The sequence below is a fragment of the Rosa chinensis genome, chromosome 3, assembly GCF_002994745.2.
Source record: "Rosa chinensis cultivar Old Blush chromosome 3, RchiOBHm-V2, whole genome shotgun sequence".
Taxonomy (NCBI): Eukaryota; Viridiplantae; Streptophyta; class Magnoliopsida; order Rosales; family Rosaceae; genus Rosa; species Rosa chinensis.
The window spans coordinates 20,424,188-20,447,671 of NC_037090.1; the positions used below are offsets into that span (position 1 = coordinate 20,424,188).

At 39.5% G+C, this 23,484-nt stretch overlaps 2 protein-coding genes and 4 non-coding genes across 8 annotated transcripts; 1 reads left to right on the plus strand and 5 right to left on the minus strand.

The window, feature by feature from the left end:
• Nucleotides 1–5,872: 5,872 nt before the first annotated feature.
• On the minus strand, nt 5,873–10,786 carry LOC112194751 (sorting nexin 1). 3 transcript variants are annotated; one of them, XM_040517272.1, is made up of 11 exons: nt 10,509–10,786; nt 10,256–10,390; nt 9,297–9,435; nt 8,551–8,684; nt 8,264–8,338; nt 7,539–7,698; nt 7,272–7,405; nt 7,053–7,121; nt 6,736–6,815; nt 6,383–6,443; nt 5,873–6,302 (listed from the first exon to the last, which is right to left on the minus strand). In XM_040517272.1, the coding sequence occupies exons 1-11, from the start codon at nt 10,518–10,520 to the stop codon at nt 6,090–6,092; spliced, it is 1,212 nt and encodes a 403-aa protein (XP_040373206.1). In that variant the 5' UTR covers nt 10,521–10,786; the 3' UTR covers nt 5,873–6,089. The 3 variants fall into 3 exon arrangements, with proteins under 3 accessions (XP_040373206.1, XP_024190745.1, XP_024190746.1); XM_024334977.2 differs by having other exon boundaries at nt 10,256–10,393; nt 10,509–10,785; XM_024334978.2 differs by having other exon boundaries at nt 9,297–9,432; nt 10,256–10,393; nt 10,509–10,783.
• A 1,116-nt stretch (nt 10,787–11,902) lies between these two features.
• LOC112193270 lies at nt 11,903–12,886 on the plus strand. Its single transcript, XM_024333347.2, has one exon. It carries the CDS (start codon nt 11,988–11,990, stop codon nt 12,636–12,638), a length of 651 nt encoding a protein of 216 aa, XP_024189115.1. The 5' UTR covers nt 11,903–11,987; the 3' UTR covers nt 12,639–12,886.
• A 797-nt stretch (nt 12,887–13,683) lies between these two features.
• On the minus strand, nt 13,684–13,779 carry LOC112195598. The gene has a single exon (XR_002934650.1). It is a non-coding gene; the product is annotated as a small nucleolar RNA Z266 (small nucleolar RNA).
• A 102-nt stretch (nt 13,780–13,881) lies between these two features.
• LOC112195600 lies at nt 13,882–13,980 on the minus strand. The gene has a single exon (XR_002934652.1). It is a non-coding gene; the product is annotated as a small nucleolar RNA Z266 (small nucleolar RNA).
• Nucleotides 13,981–14,091: 111 nt separating this feature from the next.
• Nucleotides 14,092–14,188, minus strand: LOC112195599. Its single transcript, XR_002934651.1, has one exon. It is a non-coding gene; the product is annotated as a small nucleolar RNA Z266 (small nucleolar RNA).
• A 111-nt stretch (nt 14,189–14,299) lies between these two features.
• On the minus strand, nt 14,300–14,398 carry LOC112195596. Its single transcript, XR_002934649.1, has one exon. It is a non-coding gene; the product is annotated as a small nucleolar RNA Z266 (small nucleolar RNA).
• Between the last annotated feature and the right edge of the window lie 9,086 nt (nt 14,399–23,484).

A 23,484-nucleotide genomic window follows, 5' to 3' on the forward strand; every position in this document is an offset into this window, starting at 1 on the left:
TAGCATAAGTCACTATGCTTAAATGAACATACCATGCTTTAAATGTCTCCATGACTATCAAGCATGATTATAAAGTGCAAAATGTTATCAGCAACTTCATTACAAGTACATGTTATACACATGCCATGCTTATATTTAAGGATTAATTTCAGTTTACCCCCCTGAGGTTTGGGGGTATCATCATTTCACCCCCTGTACTTTCAATTTTGAATTTTTACCCCCTAAACTTTCCAATTTCAATCAGTCGTGTCCAATTTCTACTATTCCGTCCATATTGGACGTTAAGTTTGACTTTTGAGGGCTAAAATGGTCATTTCAACATAAAAAAAATTTAAAAAAAAATTCTTTTTTTAGTTTTTTTAAGTTTTTTTTTTTTTTTCTGTTTCTTTTTTTTTTTTACTTTTATTTATTTATTATTGTGTCTTCAACCTATATACTACAAGTTATAATAGGTTTATAAAAACAAAAAAAATACTCTAGGTGGTTGAAAGCCGCTCGCTGGTCTACGATATTTGTGATATATCTCTGATAAAGTAAAGAATTTTAGGATATATCCCCAATAAAGTAAAGAAATATTTGTAAAAAATAATTTTTCACTTTATCTGTAAATAAATATTTGTATATCCCCAATAAAGTGAAGAAATATCGGTGTAAAATCATTTTTGGTCTATGATATTTGTGATATATCTCCAATAAATTTAAGAATTTTATGATATATCCCAAATAAAGTGAAGAAATATCTGTAAAAAATGATTTTACACTTTATCTGTAAATATCTGTATATCCCCAATAAAGTGAATAAATATTTGTGTAAAATCATTTTTTACAGATATTTATTTACAGATAAAGTGTAAAATTATTTTTTACAGATATTTCTTCACTTTATTGGGGATATATCCTAAATTCTTCACTTTATTGGAGATATGTCACAAATATCGTAGACCAGCTAGCGGATTTCAACTACCTAGAATATTTTTTTGTTTTTATAAACCTATTATAACTTGTGGTGTATAGGTTGAAGACAAAATAAAAATAAATAAATAAATAAATAAAACGAAGAAACAGAAGAAAAAATTATAAAAAAAAAAAAGAAACAGAAAAAAAAAAAAAACTAAAAAACAGATTTTTTATTTATTTTTTTATGTTGAAATGACCATGTTAGCCCTCAAAAGTCAAACTTAACGTCCAATTTGGACGGAATAGTAGAAATTGGACACGGCTTATTGAAATTGGAAAGTTTAGGGGGTAAAAATTCAAAATTGAAAGTACAGGGGGTGAAATGATGACACCTCCAAACCTCAGGGGGGGGAAACTGAAATTAATCATATATTTAATTACAATCTAATTAAATAAATATGCGACACTCACTTAAACAATAACATGTGACATTTAAAATCCTCGTCCTGAGCGAGGTACCCCAACAGGGTTAAAAGGCTCATGCCCTCACATGACTCTACCGGGTCACGAGGTACAAAGCCTTATTCTACCCGGGGTCACGCCACCTGGTAAAGGAGGCCTACAGACCCTCATTCAACCCCATTGGGTTAAGGAGGCTTGTGCCCTCACATGATCCTACCGGGTCACGAGGCCCAAGCCCTCATTCTACCCGGGGCCACGCCACATGGTAAAGGAGGCCTACAGGCCCTCATTCAACCCCATTGGGTTAAGGAAGCTCATGACCCCACCAGGTCACGAGGTACAAGCCCTCATTCTACCTGGGGCCACGCCATCGGGTAAAGGAGGCCTACAAGCCCTCATTCGATCCCATTGGGTCAAGGTGGATCAAGCCCTCATGTGACCCCACCGAGTCACGAGGCCTAAGCCCTCATTCTACCTGGGGCCACTCCACTGGGTCAAGGAGGCCTACAAGTCCTCATTCCACGCCATCGGGTAAAGGAGGCCTACAGGTCCTCATTCCACACCACCGGGTAAAAGAGGCCTACATGCCCTCATTCGATCCCAGTTAACGTGACCCTACCGGGCACGAGGTTCAAGCCCTCATAAATCCTTGACTCCAGACATAGGCCAAGGTCCAGTCCCTTACATTAAAATCCTCACCCCGAGCGAGGTACCCCTAGGGGGTAAGCCAAGGTCCAATCCCTTGCTTTTGAGTCATCTCACCTCCCGAGCGTTCTCTACACTTGGGGGACTTATTCATACCACTTATCACAAGTGGAGGTAGTATCCAAATGAGACTATTATTGAGCCACCCTCCCATACTTTCCAAGAATCTGCAAACATCACGCTTATGCCTTAAACGATACGTGTGAGTTTCGTGTTATGGTCTATTAATGGAAATATTGAATTTTTCACCTATTGTTGATGGCAACAATCAAATTCTTTTTACATCTCATTAATAAGACCATAGGACAAAACTCACACAACCTATCACCCGCTCGACACGAGCAAACTCAAGTCCAAACTTTGATTTTACTAACTACATAACTTGGGGGACTTAGCGAGTAACCACACTCCCGGTCCTAACACACGTACATCATATGCATGCAACATATACATATCATTATGTATGTGTCATCATGTTCATCACACATCTATGCATCATATGCACTTCATTATACTATCATAACCACATACATTTCAGACTTGTACGTCACATTTCAACACTGCATAATACGGGCATACACACAATTTGTCACATGCATCTCATACAAACATTCATGCACCTTGATGCATTTGACTCAAATGTCACCTAGATTGTCCTAGCGCAGTCAATATGCTCTTTGTACACTCTTATCTTATTTGCAGGTACTAGCTCGATAATGAGGCCCTCGTGGCACCAACCTCCCATGGAACACTTTACAAGACCCGAAGAGTCCCTTCTTGCTTACGGAGTTAGGGGACTAGTATGGGTATGGTGTTCAACAAGGTCATCACTCATACTTGGTGGCATCACATTTAAACTCCCCAACCAAGAATCGCCTCTTACTTGGGGACTTGTTGCTACCACTTATATTACATACCGCCAAGCATAAGCAACGACCTCGTAGGTGGGCCCCGCAACATGGTTAGTCTCTCCTACGACATGCATCCGGTAGACCGACACCTGAGCTACCTCGCTATGGTGGAGGTCGGCCGGTATCTCGCCTGGAGGCCACCCTCCCATGCTCTCAAAAAAACTTCAAGAGAAGTAAATATGTGTATTATGTCCCACATCGGAAATGTAAACGAGAAGGATACTTCCTTTAGCTATAAAGGGAAGTCCTCCCCTTCTTAGATAAGGATGGCATCCATGATCCCCACACTTGTATACTACAAAGGCTACTTGGCCTCACTCATAGTGAAATCTCTAAGTGGACGTAGTCTTGCCTCAAGGGAAAGGTAAACCACTATACATGCTTGTGTCACTCTCTCTCCATCATGCTTCATACTTAGTTCCCGTATTCTCACACAGAAACAAATGTCAAGCAAAACTTACCATGATTTAAATTCCCAAAATGGAAATGAACACGGACTACCAGAAAAATGACAGATGGTGAAACAACACGTATATGAGCTAGTTAACTCAAACGTTCAGTTACATTCGTTCCAAGTTCAGTTGAGGGTAAATTGGATGACACATCCCACATTTTCAGATTTGGCACTTCTCTAAACAGAGAGACCATTGCCCGTACTAGATTTTTTTTTTTTTTTGAGAATAATGTACTAGATTGTCATCACTAGTTCACGAAATAAAAATACACAAGTAGCAAACATTATAGATTGCATGATCTTTCCAAAAAAAAAAATTGAATGCATGATGTATGAATCGTTACCCGAACAAAATCTACAACATTACAAAGCAAAAAATTAAGAAACAACCATTTTATGGATTTTCTTTTTTTCTTTTTTTCTTTTTTTTTTACTTCTCAGTTCACTTATTTGTCAAACCTATCTCTGCATTTCTTCTTTATTCAAATTTTTTTTTGAAGAATAAATCATTTCATTAACTTATTCATGGCCAAAAGGCACGTACATCAGATGTTGTCTCATACCAAAATCATAAATGGCACAAGCTACCAAGCAAAGGACAAGTGACCCTCACTGTTAATACATACGCTCACTTATTGAGCCCAACTATAAGAAAACAAATCCCCACTACTAACCTCTCTTTGAATAGTAAACCTAGTCACCTAGAGACCTCAATTGGTGTACAGCTAGAGAAATCTAAGATGAAAGCAGTAGAAGACCAAATTTCTAGTAATAGGCAAGAAGACTAGGAAAACCTAAAGCTCTCCTTTGCCCTAATCATGAGCCTCCAACTGCAACATAATGATCCTCCGGGATCCCAAATACGAAACCCTAAAGAAACAGAGCCTATTTGCATGGTCCACCAAAAAGCCCAATTCCAACAAGTACTCAAAACAGGTTTGGACACTTCAGGCCCATTTGATTTTAGCCTCAAAACTTATTTGGGCCACCAAATCCTTTTGGGGTTCCAAAATGATTTGGGCACCCAAACTGATTTGGTCCAACCAATCTATTTGGGCACCCCACTTGCCGCTACTTTGCCAACAACGGCAGGCGCCGCCGCTACCACTCCTTTTCCAATCTTGGCAGCAGATGCAGCCACCGCCATCGTCTCAGATCCGGTCACCCCACCGACGTGCTCTGCTTTCTCCAAAGCCTGGTACGCTTCACGGTGCACTGTGACTATCTTCGCCACTTTCACAGATTGGAGCGCAAAGGCCTGCGCTGCCATCAATCGGAATTTTGTCGCTTTGATCCAGGTCCAGAGATCGTGCGTCTGCCAAACAAGGCCTCTCATCTCTTGGCTTCCAAGCTTCATGCGCCATTCATTTCCGACTGTGTACAACCCAGACTTGAGCCGGCCTCACCTCGGCCTGATTCGACACGGCCATTCTACCGCCCAATCAACATTGAGTCTGATCGGATTGGAGCACTGATCCATATCCCTCACATCAACTATTTCCTTCTGGCACAAAGAGGTGATGAGTAACCTAGGGCTAAGTTGGGTGGTCGCCGCACAAGATTGGCTTTTGAGTGTCATCAGCAGATAACATAGAAGGGAGACCGATACCGGCCCCATGGTTGAGGACTAGGGTTTAGGTTTCGCCAGAGCCCCATTGCATCAATTCTTCTTTATTCAAATTATTGAAGAAAATGAGGAAGATAGTCTCTACAGTCCCATCCATCTAGAATTAGACCTTTGCCACTGCCTATAATGCAGAAGAACTGGTCATGGTTGCTAACAAAGCCATCCAATCCATCAATCCAAAAAAGTTATATCTCCGCTTCATCTAAGCAATTTAATTCCCCCATATACAGACATTTAACCCTGAAAACTTCAAAAGTAACGCATCCAAGCTGCAAATCCTTGAGGAATCTGCAGGTGAATGAGACCCATTTGCAGAACCCCGACAGTAACATTTCTCAAGCTCAAGCTCAAAAGATTACAAATGGAAGATGAGCAAAAGCAGGGACCTTTAAGAATTGCAGGGCTCATATTCAGAGTTGCAAAACGCATGATGGAAACTAGGTCGTCTGGTAGGTCATTTCGAGAGAAAAATTAAACATAACAAGTTATTGGATTTCGAATCCAACGCATCATTACTCGAGGCCTCAACTCTACAACAAATTTCAATTCAGTGAATAGAAACGCTGCCTTACCTTGTTATTCTCGCTGCAGTCGACTATTGAGGGAAAAGCTGTGAAATTCAAATGGTGTACAATTAGGTTTGTTCCAAATGCTTCTTTCCCATTTAGATGGCATGGTTTCTTGGAAACACCTAGCCACCTAATATATGCTTCTACAAAAAGCAATGAAACCTCTATGATCTTATTATCTGATAGCATCAAATTTGAACATGAAGGATCAACTTGAAATCAATATTTATATCATGCGTGAGTTAGATATAGACATGAAATTAAAGCTTTTTTTTATTAGCTCTGAATTTGTACAAGTTATAAGTTAAAAAGAAAAAATAGTACGTATCAATAAACAACGGCAACTCATACAACACCAGAATAGCAGAACAAACTCCTGAAGGTCGACAGTTTTTACAAAGCAAGAGCTGCCCTGCCATCTCTATAAACCAAGTGAAGTATACTGCTCTGGTCATTATGTTCATTCACTGAGCAGGTGAACAACTTTCGAGTTTAGGCAGGAGACTTCGCCACGCATCTGCAATACTATTTGCCAGGCGTGCCTGCCCTTTGGCAAATTCGTGGAAAGCAACTCCCATATCTATTGTTTTTTGTTCCTGAAAGCGGACAATCTCTTCATTCATCAGTCGCACAATTGTTTCAAATCGTCTGGTCGCTTCCTCACTATCAGCCTTCAACTGCATCACAAATACAATTTTTGTCAAATACAAAAGATCCATAATGTGCACACTGTGATTGCATGCATCAAGTGACTTGCCTCCTTGTACTCGAGCTCAGCTTCTCCCACCTTGTCTGATCTGGTTAGCATGAGTTTGTCACTGCATACCAATTAAGGAAAAGGATCAAACAACCAACGGGTTGACAAAAACAAATGCATCAAAGAATAAGCACTAGATTATCTATAACAAATTATCAATGTAGCCAAGTCCTACTTCAGTTAAATCAAATGGTTGTCATCTACACTATTTTGCAATTCTTTTTCTTAACCAATTTTGTTTTATTTACCAACAAACTACAGATGACTGCAGCCACTACTTCACATACGACTACACCAGCCCAACGGCTGTTTCAGACCGCAAAGAAATAAAACAAAATTGGCCAGATGCATACAGATTTATCTCCTTCAACTTCATTGTTTCAGCAAGTTCACACTGTTGCCTGAAGGCATTTGCTCTCTCAGCTATGGTGGCCTGTTTCAATACACAAAATCAACAGCATCAGCTACTATATTCGATGACAAATAAAGATTAACCCTTTTGTGGCCAATAAATACAGATTCCCAGAAGGTCAAAATGGGTTGGAGTGGGGGTGAATAATACAATTAATCTATATCGTGAATCGAACTTTCCCACATGTATAAAACTATCAAAATTATAACCATACATCTAATGTTATATACAATGGTAGAAAGTCAAAGACATACTCACCTTAATAGATTGAACAGCCCGAACATAATCTTTCAAGGGTTCTTCAAAATTCATTAACAGCTGGTGGGCCTAAAAAGGAATACAAAGATCAGAAAACTACAATGGGACACAATAAGCTCTTTAAAAACTAAGAGGGGAAATGTAACACAACCAAATTTGGAACAACACATCATACACAATGTACCACTTATGAATGGCTCAATCCTCAATTAAGCTTACCTCTTTTTGCAGCTTAAATGATAATGCCTCTGACTTTGCCCCAAGCTCAGAAAACGCCTTCCCAAGAGCATTACCTTCACAAGCTCCAAGAAGCTTGGCTGCTTTCCCGAAATCTGATAGAGACTGTCCCAGCTCTGCAGAAATATAGTAAAAAGAACCACAGTTTATCCTATAACCACTTTCTGAATTGTGTATGATGTGTGAACACCTCATAAAGAAACAATAACAAGTATTGAAAAAATAATAATTAGCTGAGATCATTATTACCTCGGTGCCTCTTTACAAGACGGTATGCATGCTTCTGAGCTTCGGCCAAATGGTTTTCAAGCTCGAAGATGTAGTGTTTCAGCTTCTCATATTCAGGATTTGACTCTTCGACTGGCTTTTCCTTCCCGAGGACAACATCACTCACTTTGGATTGTACATCCTATCAGGTAATTAGGAAAGTTAGCGCTGAATCAGATTATCTATCCCAAAGGAAAAATAAATAAATAGTTAAAGTAGCCGATTCAGCCAAATATAGGTTACAAATGCACAAGCCGATGAACTGTGCAGTGGAAAGGACTGCCCCTTCTCTTGCACTTGACCACACTTTTATAGAAAATAAAAAATGGTGAAAGAGGTTACTAAACTTGGATCTGTCACAAGCAGAACCGACTTTCACGCAATCCATTAATATAAATGGGCAAATTGCTACATCACATTCAAGACAGACATGCCAAGGAAATCTCTTCCTCAGTGGATAATAAAGAAAAGTCTACTATTTGCCACTACAAACATAGTGAATAATTTTTCTACAGATTCTCAGTACATGCCTTAGAGGATTTTACCTTCTAATCTACTTATCATTTTTTGCTCTAAGAGAAAGGAGTGGCTGGAAAACTATACAGAATGAGAAGAAACCTACAAGTTACAGAATGTTCATAAATATCTCATGGATACCTACAACTACAAGTTACTGTCTCACAAGCAGTGAGCAGAATATATGTTACCTTAAATATTTGCATCAAATCTGAAGGCTTCTTCTTGAAGATACCAGTCTCATGAAACCTTAACCTCTCCATTGTCTGGAAAAGTAAAATGAACAAGTCAAATATTGTGAAGCCTAGGCACATGCTAGTATGCTACAGTATTAAGTTTCTTTGGTAGTCAGTGGTTCACACATTAGTCCAGCTTTTCACAGGTCAAACACTGATGGGATATAATTCACTGACTTCCATAGTTGTGACAACAACACAAAAAAACTAAGCAACTCAATGCATTAGTTAAAAAACATCACCTCTTCATCTGCCTGCAGGAATGTTCTAAGATCTTCACTTTGTTGAAGCTCATGATGCGAAGCTATACGATTAACAAATACATCCAATGCTTGGCGTCTCATCTCAATGAACTCAGCACTGAAACGGAATTTTTCTGCATTAAAGAAACTGGAGTTATTGCACGTTAAATTATATACGCTATTTAAAATCTTAATTAATTCTCCAGTCAAACTACACCAATAAGCACCAACACAGAATCAAGAATTCAGTATATACACTAACCACAGAGATGTGTTTACTTTGCTGTCAGCAAAATCCATGTATATGAAGTAGCATATTTGGACAGAAAAGAGTATGGACACCATCAACATGTGATCCTTGCATTATCCCACATACATACTTTTATCTAGCCAATAAGAAAATATGTACAAATGCGCCTTATATGCAATAGGCTTGGACAGAAGTGTTTTGCTGAAATTAAACTCTTCTGGCCTCTAAACCTTCATAGAAGTAATTAAAAAAGTTCTGTAAAATAGTAAAACATGATAACCTAAATCAGTCCAAGCATGGTATAAACCTACAAGATTGAGCTAACACCCGGTCACCACCACAACGCGTTGATTGGAAAATTTGAACCATAACAGAGATATATCCAACAGGGTATTTCAAGGCATACTTGAGGATGCAATTAATAAATGCTTTTTAGACCTTAAAAAGTACACCAAACAAACAGTTGTGAAAAAAAGGGCCAGAGCTAGGTTGTTACCTACAGCACTCTTTTCTGGGATAGGAGGAATAAAGATTCCTTTGTACTTTTCAAAAAGACGATCTCGCAGCCAAACAAAATCACTATAACGTCGAATGACAATCTTCTCAGGCCCTTGGTACTCTGGGAAGTTTGTCTGCTAAAACAAAAGAATCCCATCATTCAAAAAGTGTAACACAAACATGCAGATGTGAAAGCTCAATAATAGAATTAAGTGTATATGATAACAAAAAATTGGCCCAAATAATACTTCAAGGATATAAAGTATATGATGATAAATTGATAAGAATTTACAGAATGCATGCAAAAATTCCCAAGCTTGTTAATCACTGTCTAGCTGCAACAAAAAGCACAGCTTATTTGAGTGCAAATAATAATAAGAGGCAATCATATGCTGTACAGCAAACACTGACCCAAAATCACTCTTTCAGCATAGTAAACCAACAATAGAGACAAGCATTTGGCCAAACCATAAATCGAAAGCTATTGTCCACATTCTTGTTACCTTCTTTCATCATAATTAGAAAAGAACTCTAGGTAAAGCTATAACTTATAGAGCTTTCTTCAACTTGCACTGCCTCTTATATGATCAAGTAAATACAAATTCTCATTCTTTCTTTCTTTCCATGCTAAATCTCTTCCTTTCCTGGTTTACTTATTTTCAAAACCTGTGCCACATCAACCGAAAACTAATGTTTGAAATTCATCTAACTAAGTCACTAACTGATTCCCCTGTGTAAAAAATAAAAATAAAAACGAAGAACACCAAATTCTCTCAACAAGACCCAATTTAAAAAAGGCAATAATAGCACAAAGAGAGAAACTTCATAAGCTAACAATCAGCCAAGTATCTATGGTCAACTAAGCAATCAAAGAGAACCAAATCGAGCCACAAACCCGAACCCAAATCCAATAAAATCTACAATTAGAATGCAGTGACGAGAATCAAGTGAAATTACCTTGGTGATTACTCGGTAGGAGATGTAGGCCTGCACGCCATTGCCCAATTTGACAGGATCAGTAACCGAGACTGACAGGAACGGCTGCGATGCCGCCGGCGATCTAGGGCTCTGCGACGACCCCGATATACTTCTCTGCTGCTCCATTCAACCCCAATTGCGATTCAGATCAGCACAAAAATTCAAAATCGCAAACAAATTCATAAAATCAAGGCCGAACTGGGGAAGAGAGCAGTGGCAAATTCGTAATTACCGTGGCAAGCATGGCGGCTCTGAGGAGGTGTGTTCAATCGAGAAGATGAGATGAGACGGACAAATTCAATTGGAATTGGTCAAAACAGAGGGCGCCGGGTAGAGAAAACTACAGGAAGTGAACAGGTGTGGTGTGCTAAAATGCGCCGGGTGTGGTGGGGACACTGCTCCGGTGAATCAAACCAGGACGAATGAGTTGATCCAGAAAAACGTCTGCTGCAGCTGTTTCTTCGTACGCAATTGAGTCACAAGTCACAACAAAGTCTGACCAAAAAAGGAGTAGAAACAAAGTAATGTTGAATATTAGTTAGAAATTTTTTTTTTTTTTTTTTTCTGGTACAAGAATATTAGTTAGAATTTCATTTAAGGGAAAAATTTAATAATAAATGAGGTCATTTTGAAGTGCCTTAAGATAATCTAGGTAACACAAATTATAGACCTCGGCCATCTTAGATTAAATGACTTTCTAGTTACTCCGCTGAGTTAAATGACTTTCTAGTTACTTTAGCTAAAATTTAACTCAAAATAGTTAGCATTGCTAAAGATGCTCTAAAATGAGTTAAATTTAAAATTTGTTTAAAAATCTACTCGTAAATTACATGATTTCTTGAATCTCCCCCGCCCCTCCCCCCCCCCAAAAAAAAAAATTACATATTAGGGATATGAGTAGTTGCTCTCTTTAGCATTTTCATTCACAATACAACACCATTGCTTCACATAATTGGTGTTAATTATGTCATTTTAAGATTAATTAGTATTTGACATAAATTGCAAAATAACACTCTGCATACTATATGCCGATGCTATACTCGTTTGATAAGTTAGAGCAAATGTTGGGTCAGACTATGATCCATAAAAGCATAATATGTGTCCTCATTTTCGGTAATTTGAGTCCAAAACAGATAAAGTTTTAAAATAAAATATTTTTCATAATTATCTGCGCGACTTCTTTTGATTCACTCATCGAAACAATTCGTACCCAAGTATTGTGTCGATAGCCATTAGTTAACTTGAAAAACCTATACATCCCAAATGAATATGTGATAGTTATAGCCTTCTAGCCCATACAACCATCCTAATTCCATGTCATTCCGACTCGTTTCCCCCAATAAGACAAATCCCGTTCATATCCAACTCTCCTTAAAACCTCATTAGGCCAAAAGTCCATCCCTAAACAGAGAGAGGAGGACTCACAGAGTCACAAGTAAAGATAGGATTTGGACTCCGACTTGACTTTGCTTGCTCATGCCACCCCCTCTGCGGGTCCCCAAAAAAGCCCAAAAAGCGTTCCCTTCCCCCGAAAACAAGGTCCCCCACACGTGGGCCCCTCTCCCCTCAACAATTTTCAGGTGCCCCCACTCTCCCCGCCCCTCTACTTCTCTTCTTTTTCTAATTCCTTCCCCAACATCACACTCACCGCGTCTGTCCGCCACATCAAAACTCCTCTCTCTCTCTCTCTCTCTCTCTCTCTCTCTTTTCAATGGACTCCACCAGCTTATGCGACCGCCGATCGCCGTCGTCGGACCGCTTCCTCGGCCTCTTCTCCTTGTCGCTGCCCTCCTCGGCCGCCGGCGAGGAGCTCAACGAGGCGGAGGTCTTCTGGACGACCACCGACGACTTCGCCGAGCCAGAGGAGACCACGAACAACCACCGCCTGACCTTCACCCGCCCCCAAAAATCCGGAATTCTGGCGGTCCTGCCCGAGCCCGATCCCCCGGCCCAAGTCCTCTACCGCAAGCCCTCACTCTCCAACCCCTCCAACTCCAAGCCAATCCCTTCGATTCCAAGGCCGTCTCTGCAGAGTCAAACCTCCTCCGACGCCGGCCAGACCCAGTCGGTGCCTTCCACCAGAAGGTTCCAGCAGCACTCGGCGCCGATGAAGGTGCCGGTGCTGTCCAAGGCGATGATGATGGAGCGGCGCAGGAACCTCGGCGACCTTGCTGACGTGGTGGATGACGACGACGGCGGAGATGAGGAGATGCTGCCGCCGCATGAGCTGGTGGCGAGGGGGTCGGAGGTGTCGGCGAGGACCACGTTTTCGGTGCTGGAAGGCGTGGGGAGGACTCTCAAAGGTAGGGATTTGCGTCAGGTCAGGAATGCAATTTGGCGCAAGACTGGCTTTCTCGATTAGTCTGGCTTTTTGCAGACGAAGAATAATAAGAAGAATCTAAGGTTTTTTTTTCTTTTTTGGGTATAACCGTACCAAATGGGGAGGTTTTTTTTTTTTGTCTGCTTTCTTTAAATCTGGGTTAATCAAAAATTGGGGGTTTTTGGATATACCCAATTCTCTGTTTTGAATTTCTGAACAATGGGTAATCGGCTATGTACTATGTTTTGGTGATGGCAAGTTTAATATAATCTAGGCCATTATTATGTTAATTTCTGTAGTTGATACATGCTCATTGTGCAGAACTATAGTTCATCTGCCTGTTTGTTTAGCAAGTTATAGATCTGAGCTTGAGATTTATTACCGTTGAAGCTGTGGTTCATGTAACTCTTTAACTGGGGCTGGTAGAGTGTTGTTTTGTGGAAAATCTACTTGAAATTTGATAGTCAATACTCATTTCATTATACTGGAAACATGGTGGAAAGAAACTCCGCTGAGGAAATAAAGAAAACAGATTTTATTGGCAAAGCTTACAATATCAAAGCTACAATAAAAGAGTATTAGCACATTGTACTGATTGTACATCAGCACTAGTTCAGTAAACTCTGTCATCAGCAAAAGACCAGTCTGCATGGGAGAATGGCCACCTCAGGTGGTTCTTAACTTGTCTGCAATCCTATAACAATTCGCTGCTCTGAAGTTGTATGCAATTTACTGCCAGCATATGCAAAATACCTGAACTTTGAGAATCCTCTCGCTTTGGATAATTCAAAGTCGGATTACTCGGCATTGAGCCAAACACTTGATATAACCTGCTTACCCGTATCATTGACTATGATGAACAACTTCCAGTATAGGTTGGGACGTCTCGCCAAGACAACAATATCAAAACAAATAACACTGCTTAAATCGTGGTTTATTATGAAACTCCACATTCATAAACCTAAATGAACTCTTGTTATTCAGGTGGTTGAAGCTAACCTATGATATAAGGACAATACTGAACTGAAGAACACTACTGCAACCATCACAAAAACTGAGAACACAATTTAGTTGATTGATTAATGATGCCAGGCAAGTCAGACATGTTATGCCTCAAACAATTGAGTTCAAAAAAAGGATTTCCCTTTTCACACATCTAATTGAATCATCACTCTTGCCAAACTCATTTCAAACATTAACTTAAAAGCAACCTAGATAGAACAAACAGCTAAGAGAACTAACTAAAATAGACTAGCTAAGAGAACTAAATAAAATAGACTACGATTGTGGGCAAGTCAGACAAACTTATGCCTCAAAAATTTTAAGTTCACAAAAAGGAGTTCCCTTTTCACACATCTAATTGAATCATCACTCTTGCCAAACACAACCAATCTACATTTATCTAGAGAGATCATTTCCTAAGCACATTTCCAAGATAACAAATTCACCTACATTGCAGACAACTAAGATAACTGAAATCTAAATAGACTCTGAAGGTAGGCAAGTCAGACAAAATTATGCCTCAAAAAAGTAAGTTCACAAAAAGGGTTTCCCTTTTCACACATCTAATTGAATCATCACTCTTGCCAAGTCCATTAAAACACAACCAGTTCATATAGTCCAGATAGAGTTCATTACCATTTGAATTCAAAGTAAACAACTACAATAAGTAAATTAAATGAAAACTTTCGAAAGGTTAAAATGGCAGGCAAGTCAGACAAATGTTATGCCTCAAACAATTAAGTTCACAAAAAAGGATATCTCTTTTCACACATCTAATTGAATCATCACTCTTGCCAAGCCCATTTCAAATATAAAAAATCTATACAGAAATCAAAACATGAAAAAAAAAACTCCCAAATGGGGTGTGAAAAACACTAAAGATGTTGCCCAACCAAGTATGAGACACTCACAAGGTTCCAATGGTCAAGGAGCTCCCCATTATCTGAAACACCCAGAATCAATTAGCATGAACGCTATTTGCCATAGGGTTCCAAATAATGACAAAATGAGCCCCAATACCCAAAGGAAAAGGAGAAACGCCTCAATAAGAAAACCCAGGTGGGAGAAGAGGAAGGTTCAGAAGGAAACCCTAAAGAGACCCTCCTAGATAGAGTGTTTTGCTGTTGCGCAGCTATGACTCGAAACGCTTCCATGGTTGTAAGGGAAGGCGATCTTAAGGGCCACGCGTAGAACAATGTAAACGTTAACGAAAAAGAAGTGGTTGCAGAAGAAATCGAGAGAGGTTTTGAACGGAAGAAGCCAAACCCTAGTGACTGAATGGACATTGGAGGCGGGTGGAGGATGGGTTGGCTATATAGTTGCCCTGTGCTTTTCTGGGTGACGGATTTGCCCTTGCTCACTTTCTTGTTTGACGTCTATGCCATCTCTATAAGAATACGTGGAGTTAATGCTTTGGGCCGCTACACTGTCTTGTGGGCAGTATAAAGCAAAGCCCTGAATCTCTAGGATTTGGACGAACTTTGATGAACAGATGATTTATTTTAATGAACTGATTACAATTTCCATGTTTTTTCCTAGGGTGACAAGAGTTTGATTGACAGCACCGTGTTGAAACCGAAAAAAAATCAAAAGCTCATAAAAGAAAAACAAAAAGAAAACATGAGTGCTTTTGATTAAAAATAAAATTTTTTAAAAAATGATAATAAAAAAAGAGAGGCACGTTGCTTGTTGAGCTAGCATTCTACATTTCATCTACTGCTCGATTTCTTCTAGTTTTGTTCAAATTCTACAACAAAGCTAAACTATTGAAAGAAGTTGAAAACAAGTTGAAGTGTACACGTAGAGATGAGAGTGTCAGTCCGAACAAATACCACCTCTTTGAGTGGATTACTATTGGTTCCTAATCTATCTCTAAAATAAAGGAAGCATACAATATGTTGCCCTGCATGTTGTGTAAAGGTGGAGGAGTTTAAGGCTACTTCAAATTCAAAGTCTTATCTATAATTACTCCTATAAAAGAGTCTCTACATCAAGAAGAGAGGGCAGAAGGAGAGGAACATAACAACGTGAGGAGGACCGTGAAGAAGCAGAGGATAGCAGCCAAGGAGAGGAAGAAAGCAAGAAAGATGAGGGTGATACTTTCACCGATCTGCACCTTTTCCTTTGTTGTTCTCAAATGATGCAGGCCTCTAGTGATATCAAGCTCTGACATGGCATGACTTAGGGTGCCAATTGTCGTCGAGCTCCAACGCGGCGTGCCTTAGGGTGCCGAAATGTCTTCAAAGCTCCGGTTGCGGTACTTTAGGGATGCCAATAGTAGAAGAAAGAAACGAAAGAAGTGAAAAGGATTAAGTGGACAAAAACAAAATAGAAGTGGAACAGAGGAAAGCCTCTGAATCACTTTGAGCCTCTAAAAGAGTAAAAGGGTCTTGATGTATGGTAGACCAAGGAAAATGACACACAAGCAAATCCCATCTTAAATTTGGGCCCATTTGAAGAGTTCGGCAAGGCTCAATACAACGGGTGTCCAAATCAAAAATACCCGGACATTAGTTTCGTAAAAAATGCTTCGAAACCCAAAATAAATTTTCTTTGGTACAAAACCAAGAAATCTCAAATACATAAATTTTGAACTACAATAGTTTGATCCATTCACTAAGTATGTAGGTAATCTAGTGACCCACTAGATGCAACCACAAATTTAAATCGAATCCCTGACTCCACTTGTCAAATTCAACCAAACTGAATCCCTAACTCCACTAGTCAAATTTTCCCAAACACCAAAAAAATCAAATCATTCCCAAATTACCTAAAAACAAGTTCAAGGGCTCTAAACCCTCACAAATATCTCAAACACAAATCCAAAATAAATGGGCCATCTACCCATTTAAATCTCAAATGCTAGAAGTACATGTGGTTTGATCCCCTAAGGGTATGTAGGCAATCTGTAATCAAATAATCTAGATGCAACCACAACCTAAACACTATTCATTTTTCTTTTTTAAATCCAAGCCCTCCAATGGGTCATTCACTCATTGGAACTCTTGAACTACAAGTGGCTTGATCCCCTCCCGGGTACATAGGCAACCATTCCGAAATTCGGGTATAGCCGCAAAAACAAATAACCACACATTGGTTTCTTTATAAATGGAATCAAAGAGTGTTCCCTTGTAACAAGGATTTGTAATTAAGAGACACATTCTGTCTTGAATGGGTCGAATCCGAAATAATTAAAACTCTATTCTGTTAATGAATACGAGTGAAATTACGTTGGGTGATATTTTTCACTTTGTGCAACTTTTTTTACCCAACCCAACACACCGGCAACCAACCCATTTTCTGTTAGGGTGACAACAGAGTTTCTTCATAAGACAACCACGCTTCTTATTCAAACATCAAGACTACAACCACCAAGTGGGAACTCATTGGTGCTAGCATAGTCACCGTGTATAAACTTAAATATGGTGTTTAGCTATAGAAAGATTAACTCCAAAAAACTTCAAGTGAGCCAACTAAGAGTTTTGGCTTGCTAAAGCCACCACACCTTGCTTTTTCAACATCACCAACTGTCACGTTGTTCATCGTTACTGAGATGAGAGACTCAAAAGTCAGCGAAAGCGAAAAGCTGCCTATGTTAACTCGTTCAAAAGTTATCCCTTGCCACTGATTCCCCATTTCACACGGAAAACAATTGTTGTATCAAACTTTTATTTTTAGAATGGAATTGTTATATCAAACTATGACAACACATGAGTTGAAAACTTAGGGACTGCCACCACCAAAACTGTCATCAAAGCACCATGTTGATGTAGCTTTTAGATGAAATTGTGATGTAGGACGAAAATGGGCCCAGTTTAGCTGGAAAACCATAAAAGTAAAGAAGCGGTGTAGAATCAAGAAGAGTGATTGGAAAATAGGTAACTCACGCGTAATGAGGTTACTAGCCGCTGGAATATTCAAGAAGATTTAGTTTTGGACTTTTCGGGTTCCTCGTGCAAAAAGTCAGGTCTTAATTGTGAATCAGATTGAGATCAGCTTTTGGCCAGAATGTCCATTTGAAATGCATGATACCTTTCTGGAATGGGAACGACTAGATTTTCAATACTCACTTTAGCAGATTTAGGCCAAAATATATCGTTTTAATTATCCGATTCAGGATTTAATATTTTTAGGCTAGTCCTACATTTGTTTTAGGATTCTATTATTTTTAGGTTCTTAGTTTCCTTTTAAATTTGAATTCTTTAGGATTTCTTGTTAGATTATGATTTTAGGTTTTGGATGCCTATATAAAAACCATCATGCTTTGTATTAGAATCAGCTTATCATATCAAATTTAATAAAATCTAGAGATTTTTTTCTATTTCTCTGGTGGACTCCAGAGCTATGTCTTTTAGGGTTTATCGCTTGTAAACCCTGTTACTTCCAACTGTGTCAGGTGGTATCAGAGCAGGACTTTCATTTCTCTTTTATTTACTTTTGTAGCAATGGTTGATGAACATGCTCCAATTACAAGAGTGAATTTGGATGCCCTTACCGCTCAGATGACTGCTGTCGTGAATGCTCAAATGGCATAATTTTGTGGGTTGTTGGAAGGAACAAACAACAACAACAACTGTAACAGAGGCAGGGAAGGACAACGTGCTAGAGCTCCACGTGGTGGTGGAGGTGATATTAATTATGATTATGAGGATCTCATAACCAAGGCTGATATTCCTTACTTTTCTGGTCACATGAGAGTGGAGGATTTTTTGGATTGGCAGGTGGAAGTGGATAGATTCTTTGATATCATGGAGGTTCCAGAACACAAGCAGTCTAAGATGGTTTCTCGGAAGTTGAAGAAAGATGTTGTGTATTAGTGGGATCAGTTGTAGAGGTCTCGTTAGAGGCAAGGAAAAGAGTGTGTTCGGACATGGCGCAAGATGAAAGGTCTTCATACAAGAAAATTTATGCCTAGAGATTTTTCGATCAAGAATTATCCTCCTAAGGTTTTTGAGAAGAAGTTAGAGTCCAAGTTTTCTTTGCCTGTTAAGATTAATAGTTTATCTGAAGAAAAGCCAGAAGAATTTCTAATGGAAGAAGTTCCGCAAGAAATCATCCATGATGACCAAGAAGAGGTTAAAGATGAAATTGCTCAGGCAGATATGGTTATTAATAATGATGAAGTCTTGGAACCTGAAATAAATCATTCAGAACCAGATGTCATTCAAGAATGTAACCTTGAGAACAGAGAAGAATCTACTAAGGTTGCATATGAGAGTCAAAACTTATATGAAAAACTCATCTTTGGCGTTGGGTTCATGATTGTGCCATCAGAGTATGCAGAAGATCAGACCAATAACCCTCAAGTTCAAGTGTCTAATTTTTTATCGGGGTTTTGTCTATCTATTCTTGTCTTTTATTCAAGAGAAACTCGAGGGTGAGTTCTTTCATAGTAGAGGAGAACGATGTAGGACGAGAATGGGCCCAGTTTAGCTGGAAAACCATAAAAGTAAAGAAACGGCATAGAATTAAGAAGAGTGATTGGAAAATAGGTAACTCAAGCGTAATGAGGTTACTAGCCGCTGGAATATTCAAGAAGATTTGGTTTTGGACTTTTCGGGTTACTCGTGCAAAAAGTCAGGTCTTAATTGTGAATCATAATGAGACCAACTTTTGGCCAGAATGTTCGTTCAACTTTTGGCCAGAATATCCGTTTAAAACGCATGATACCTTATTGAAATAGGAATAACGAGATCTTCAAAAGCCCTATCAGATTTAGGCCAAAATATATCGTTTTAATTATCCGATTCGGGATTTAATATTTTTAGGCTAGTCTTACATTTGTTTTAGGTTTCTATTATTTTTAGGTTCTTAGTTTCCTTTTAAATTCAAATTCTTTAGGATTTCTTGTTAGATTATGATTTTAGGTTTTGGATGCCTATATAAGCACCATCATGCTTTGTATTAGAATCAGTTTATCATATCAAATTTAATAAAATCTAGAGATTTTTCTCTATTTCTCTTTAGGATTTATCGCTTGTAAACCTCATTACTTCCGACTGCGTCAAGTTGACATACGGGCACCTTCCAAACCTTGCCCTACTAATCCCAAGCAACCAAATCCCCAATCCATTGAAGAAGAGAGAAAGATGAAAGAGGATCACCATCAACACCTCCACAACTACCATACTTTACAGCTTTTTTCAATTTTAATGTATATAGGAATAAGATCAGGCCCCAATACTAGAGCAGCCAAAATTACCAACCCTACAACCTTATATGCATGATTAGCAGGGCCAAATTACCAAATCCAAAGAAGCTGCCACATTGAAAAGACTGTAAAAGAAATAATAAAAAAATAATAACCTAAGAAGAGGGATGTTAGAACCTACCTAAGAATGCATAACTGTTTATATCATATGCATATCAAGCATAAACATTGGAAGAACACAGCTAACTAACCACAGGAAGAGGCTTGGGTCCTAACTCTACTAGGTAGGCCAACATATACACTAGCCTTACATTCTCAACCTTGATAGGCTACATCTAGGCCCACATGGGAAAGGGAATGGTGATAAGCCCAAACCTAACATTATAAATACATGTCTCTCCTATCATTCAAGGTAAGCCACTACACTCTCTTCTCCTACCTTATCAACATTCCTACATGCATGATATATCTTACTTAGACATCAGAGAATCGTAGACCAGCAACCCCGATCCACCCTTTGACCTCTATTTGTGATTGACCAGTGACGAAGCTTGAAGATTATGCACTTTTCCGGTGATTCTCGGTATCCCCTTGGAAACCAAACAAAAACATATTGCTAATATCTACCAAATATGCAACTTCGAGGTGAAGTGCTCACTGTAAAGCTGACAAAAATCCCTATAACACGAACATTATTTGAGATTGGTGCGTTTTCGTATTGGTTCACCATCATAAGACCACGTGGTTGTCAATTTTGATTGTCATTCGCAATTTATAATTTGCTCGGGACTTTCCATTCCTCTAACCTATCACTTAAACATGTGATAATAAACAAACTCAAATCCAACCGTTTAATAAATCTCAAATCCAACCGTCTAATAAATTTTTCAACAAATTTAAACTCAACCTTAATTCATTTATTAATCTTTTAGTAAAGAATTGTTGTTGGATTGAATTTGAGTTTACCCACTAACTCACACATAAACACATAAAGGAGTTGGGGTGGCTTAATCAAATGCTTTATATAAACCAATTAGTCATTGAAATCCCTTGAGATGCATGTCATACAAAAAAGTATTTCCAGCAAAAATATAAACTATAATATTCAATCAGAAAACATATGATAAGTAGATGTTGCCTCCAAGGTGCTTGATTATCTACATTTGTAAAGTCCTAACCAAAACCACACTCTTAAGATTACCTGGATCCTATATAAGCTCTTCTTAAAGTGACCCGAAGGCACCCTCTCCACTGTATACCACGTAAAGGAATCCATCTTCATCCGCTTTTTTGCATAAATTTCAGACATCAAGGCAGAAGTGCGAGGTAAAGTGTTGTTGACGAAGACAAATATAGCCTTGTCCGCTTTGAGGTGGATCATCTTTTGAATAACATAAGCAAATTGTCCAAGAGCAATATCGGGAGGGATAAGGAATTTGTCCTTGGCAATGTTAGGAATGTTGGTGAATATAGCTTTCTCCACAATCACAGGTATTCTATCAGGATACTTCTCCCTGATACGCAATACTTTGGCTCGCCTTGGCCCTAGAGAATGTCGGCGCTTGAAGTCCCCCCTGGTATGGCCATTGCTGCTGATGAAAGTTTCACTGGCTTGCCTCAACATATCCAAACATGAAAAGATGATATTATCTATCGATTAGGGTTTTGGGATTGATTGGCAAGTCGCAATAAGCAGGGATGGAGTTATTGAAAGCAGGCAAAGAACGATTATATAGGGTTGGAGGAGAGGCTTAGTTGGGTTCCTCTTCGATTCCAACAGAATTCAAATACATAATGAGAAGAGAATCCTTCTTTATCTATATCTCTAATTCATCATGTGTATACCTAGCAAAAAACATAAAGACCTTATAAGGTTTTTAAAAGGTGAATGTAGATACCTCTACTAGCAAGGCTAATATCTATGTCACCAAGTATAAACAACACCCTTGTGGGGGGCCCACAAGCCATGGTGGGACCCAACGACGATATGCATCCCGTAGCCCGACGTCCAAACTACACCACGATGTTCAGAAGTGCTCAAGAGCTTGTCAGGAAGCCAAGTTCCCAACCTTACCAAGATGCCTCACAATTAACCTTTGTAGACTAGAAAAGGGGACTTTAAGTCCCACATTGGAAAACAAGTGTAAGAGGGGAGGCTCCCTTACTTATAAAAGGGACCTCCACCCACTTAGATAATCACTCCATTACAACTTACTTTTGTAATCAACCTGGGCCTCAAGGCCCGACACATATACTTAAACATTTCAAGTGGACGTAGTCTCCCACTATAGCGGGAGACGAATCACTATACTTCTTGTCTCTCTCTCTCTAAACGTTAATTAGAGCCTTCGGTTTCTAACATTAACATTGGCGCCGTCTGTGGGAAGCCGATACAATGGCTTAGTCACCTACCAAGCGTTAAGTCAGCTTAACAGAACTTTCTTAATTCTTCTTTAAGTTATAATTTGATCGCTCGCAGGGCACCAATTTTCTTTGATTATCACTCAATGTTTTCAAATTGTCATCAGCTCTCAGTGGCTTCCTTCGTTCCGTCAAGTATCACACTTAGCGGTAACAAAAAAAAAAAAACCAAACAAATTTTTTTTTACATTAACGGAGAAGAATTAATGAGCTCTAGCACTCAAAATTTGATGCAGCCTTGCTTTTTATCGCACCGCCATGTACACTCTGGGCACCCATGAGGACAACTTAAGCTATCATCTCTTGTAAGCGTCAAACTACTCTCTTGAGCTCAGTCAACGCTAACTCAAAGTTGGTCAACGACATATTTGCTGCCATTTGCTTTAGACACCCAGAAAGGATGCGAGAAGCTTGCTTCATTGGTGACCAGTACATTGACGCACCACCACACCCTTCTGCCAAGATCCTCCGTCAAGAGCCTCCGCATGTTCTTCGATCAAAGCACCGCTAACATCAATGCACCGCCAAGCCTGCAGCAACCTTCATTGCATCCCATTTAGAGTGTTGATGCACCGCGGCATTGTCTAAGTGCAGCAATTCATTATCTCGATCATATCAAATCATCACCCAATTTATCTTCCTCATCATCGGCTCACCCAGGGCTCAATCCTCTCTTTTAGTGTCAAACATCAGCGTCTAATTATCCTCTCTTGTTGGCCCGTCAACGACGCATCGGTCTGTCAAGCAAGGTCGTCACACTTTGCACACAAAGTCGTCAGTCCGTCACCTCTCTCCTCAGCTGCATCTTCGTCAACCGCTATGCAGCAACACCTCCAAGCTTTGACGCTCCACCAATCGCTATGTAGCAACACCGCCAAAGTTCTTGACGCACTGCCAACCGCTATGCAGCAGCTCCTCACAGCTAGAAGTCTTTGACGCACCGCCAATTTGGCGGCACCAGAGTCACCTGAAATGCTGCACCTGCCGGCGACCCGCGTTCGGGATCGAACGAACCCAATCGCGGGGCGTTCGCGATCTGGATCACTATGTTTAGCGATCCCATGGTGTTGGCGAACTCACTCATACCAGAGCCAATTCCAATCACAACTCAAACAGAACAAAAACATGGTGTTACCGGAATCCGGAAACTCACACACATCAGAGACAAACGTCACCGTGACTACGGCTTTCTGAACCAATTCCAAGAGCTCTTTTGATTTTCCACACAGGTCTAAGGAAGCCAAACTTCTCTCTGCTGATCTGAATCGCGTCCTACAGTAGAGAAGGAAGGACTGCTCGCCTAGCTTCCTCTAG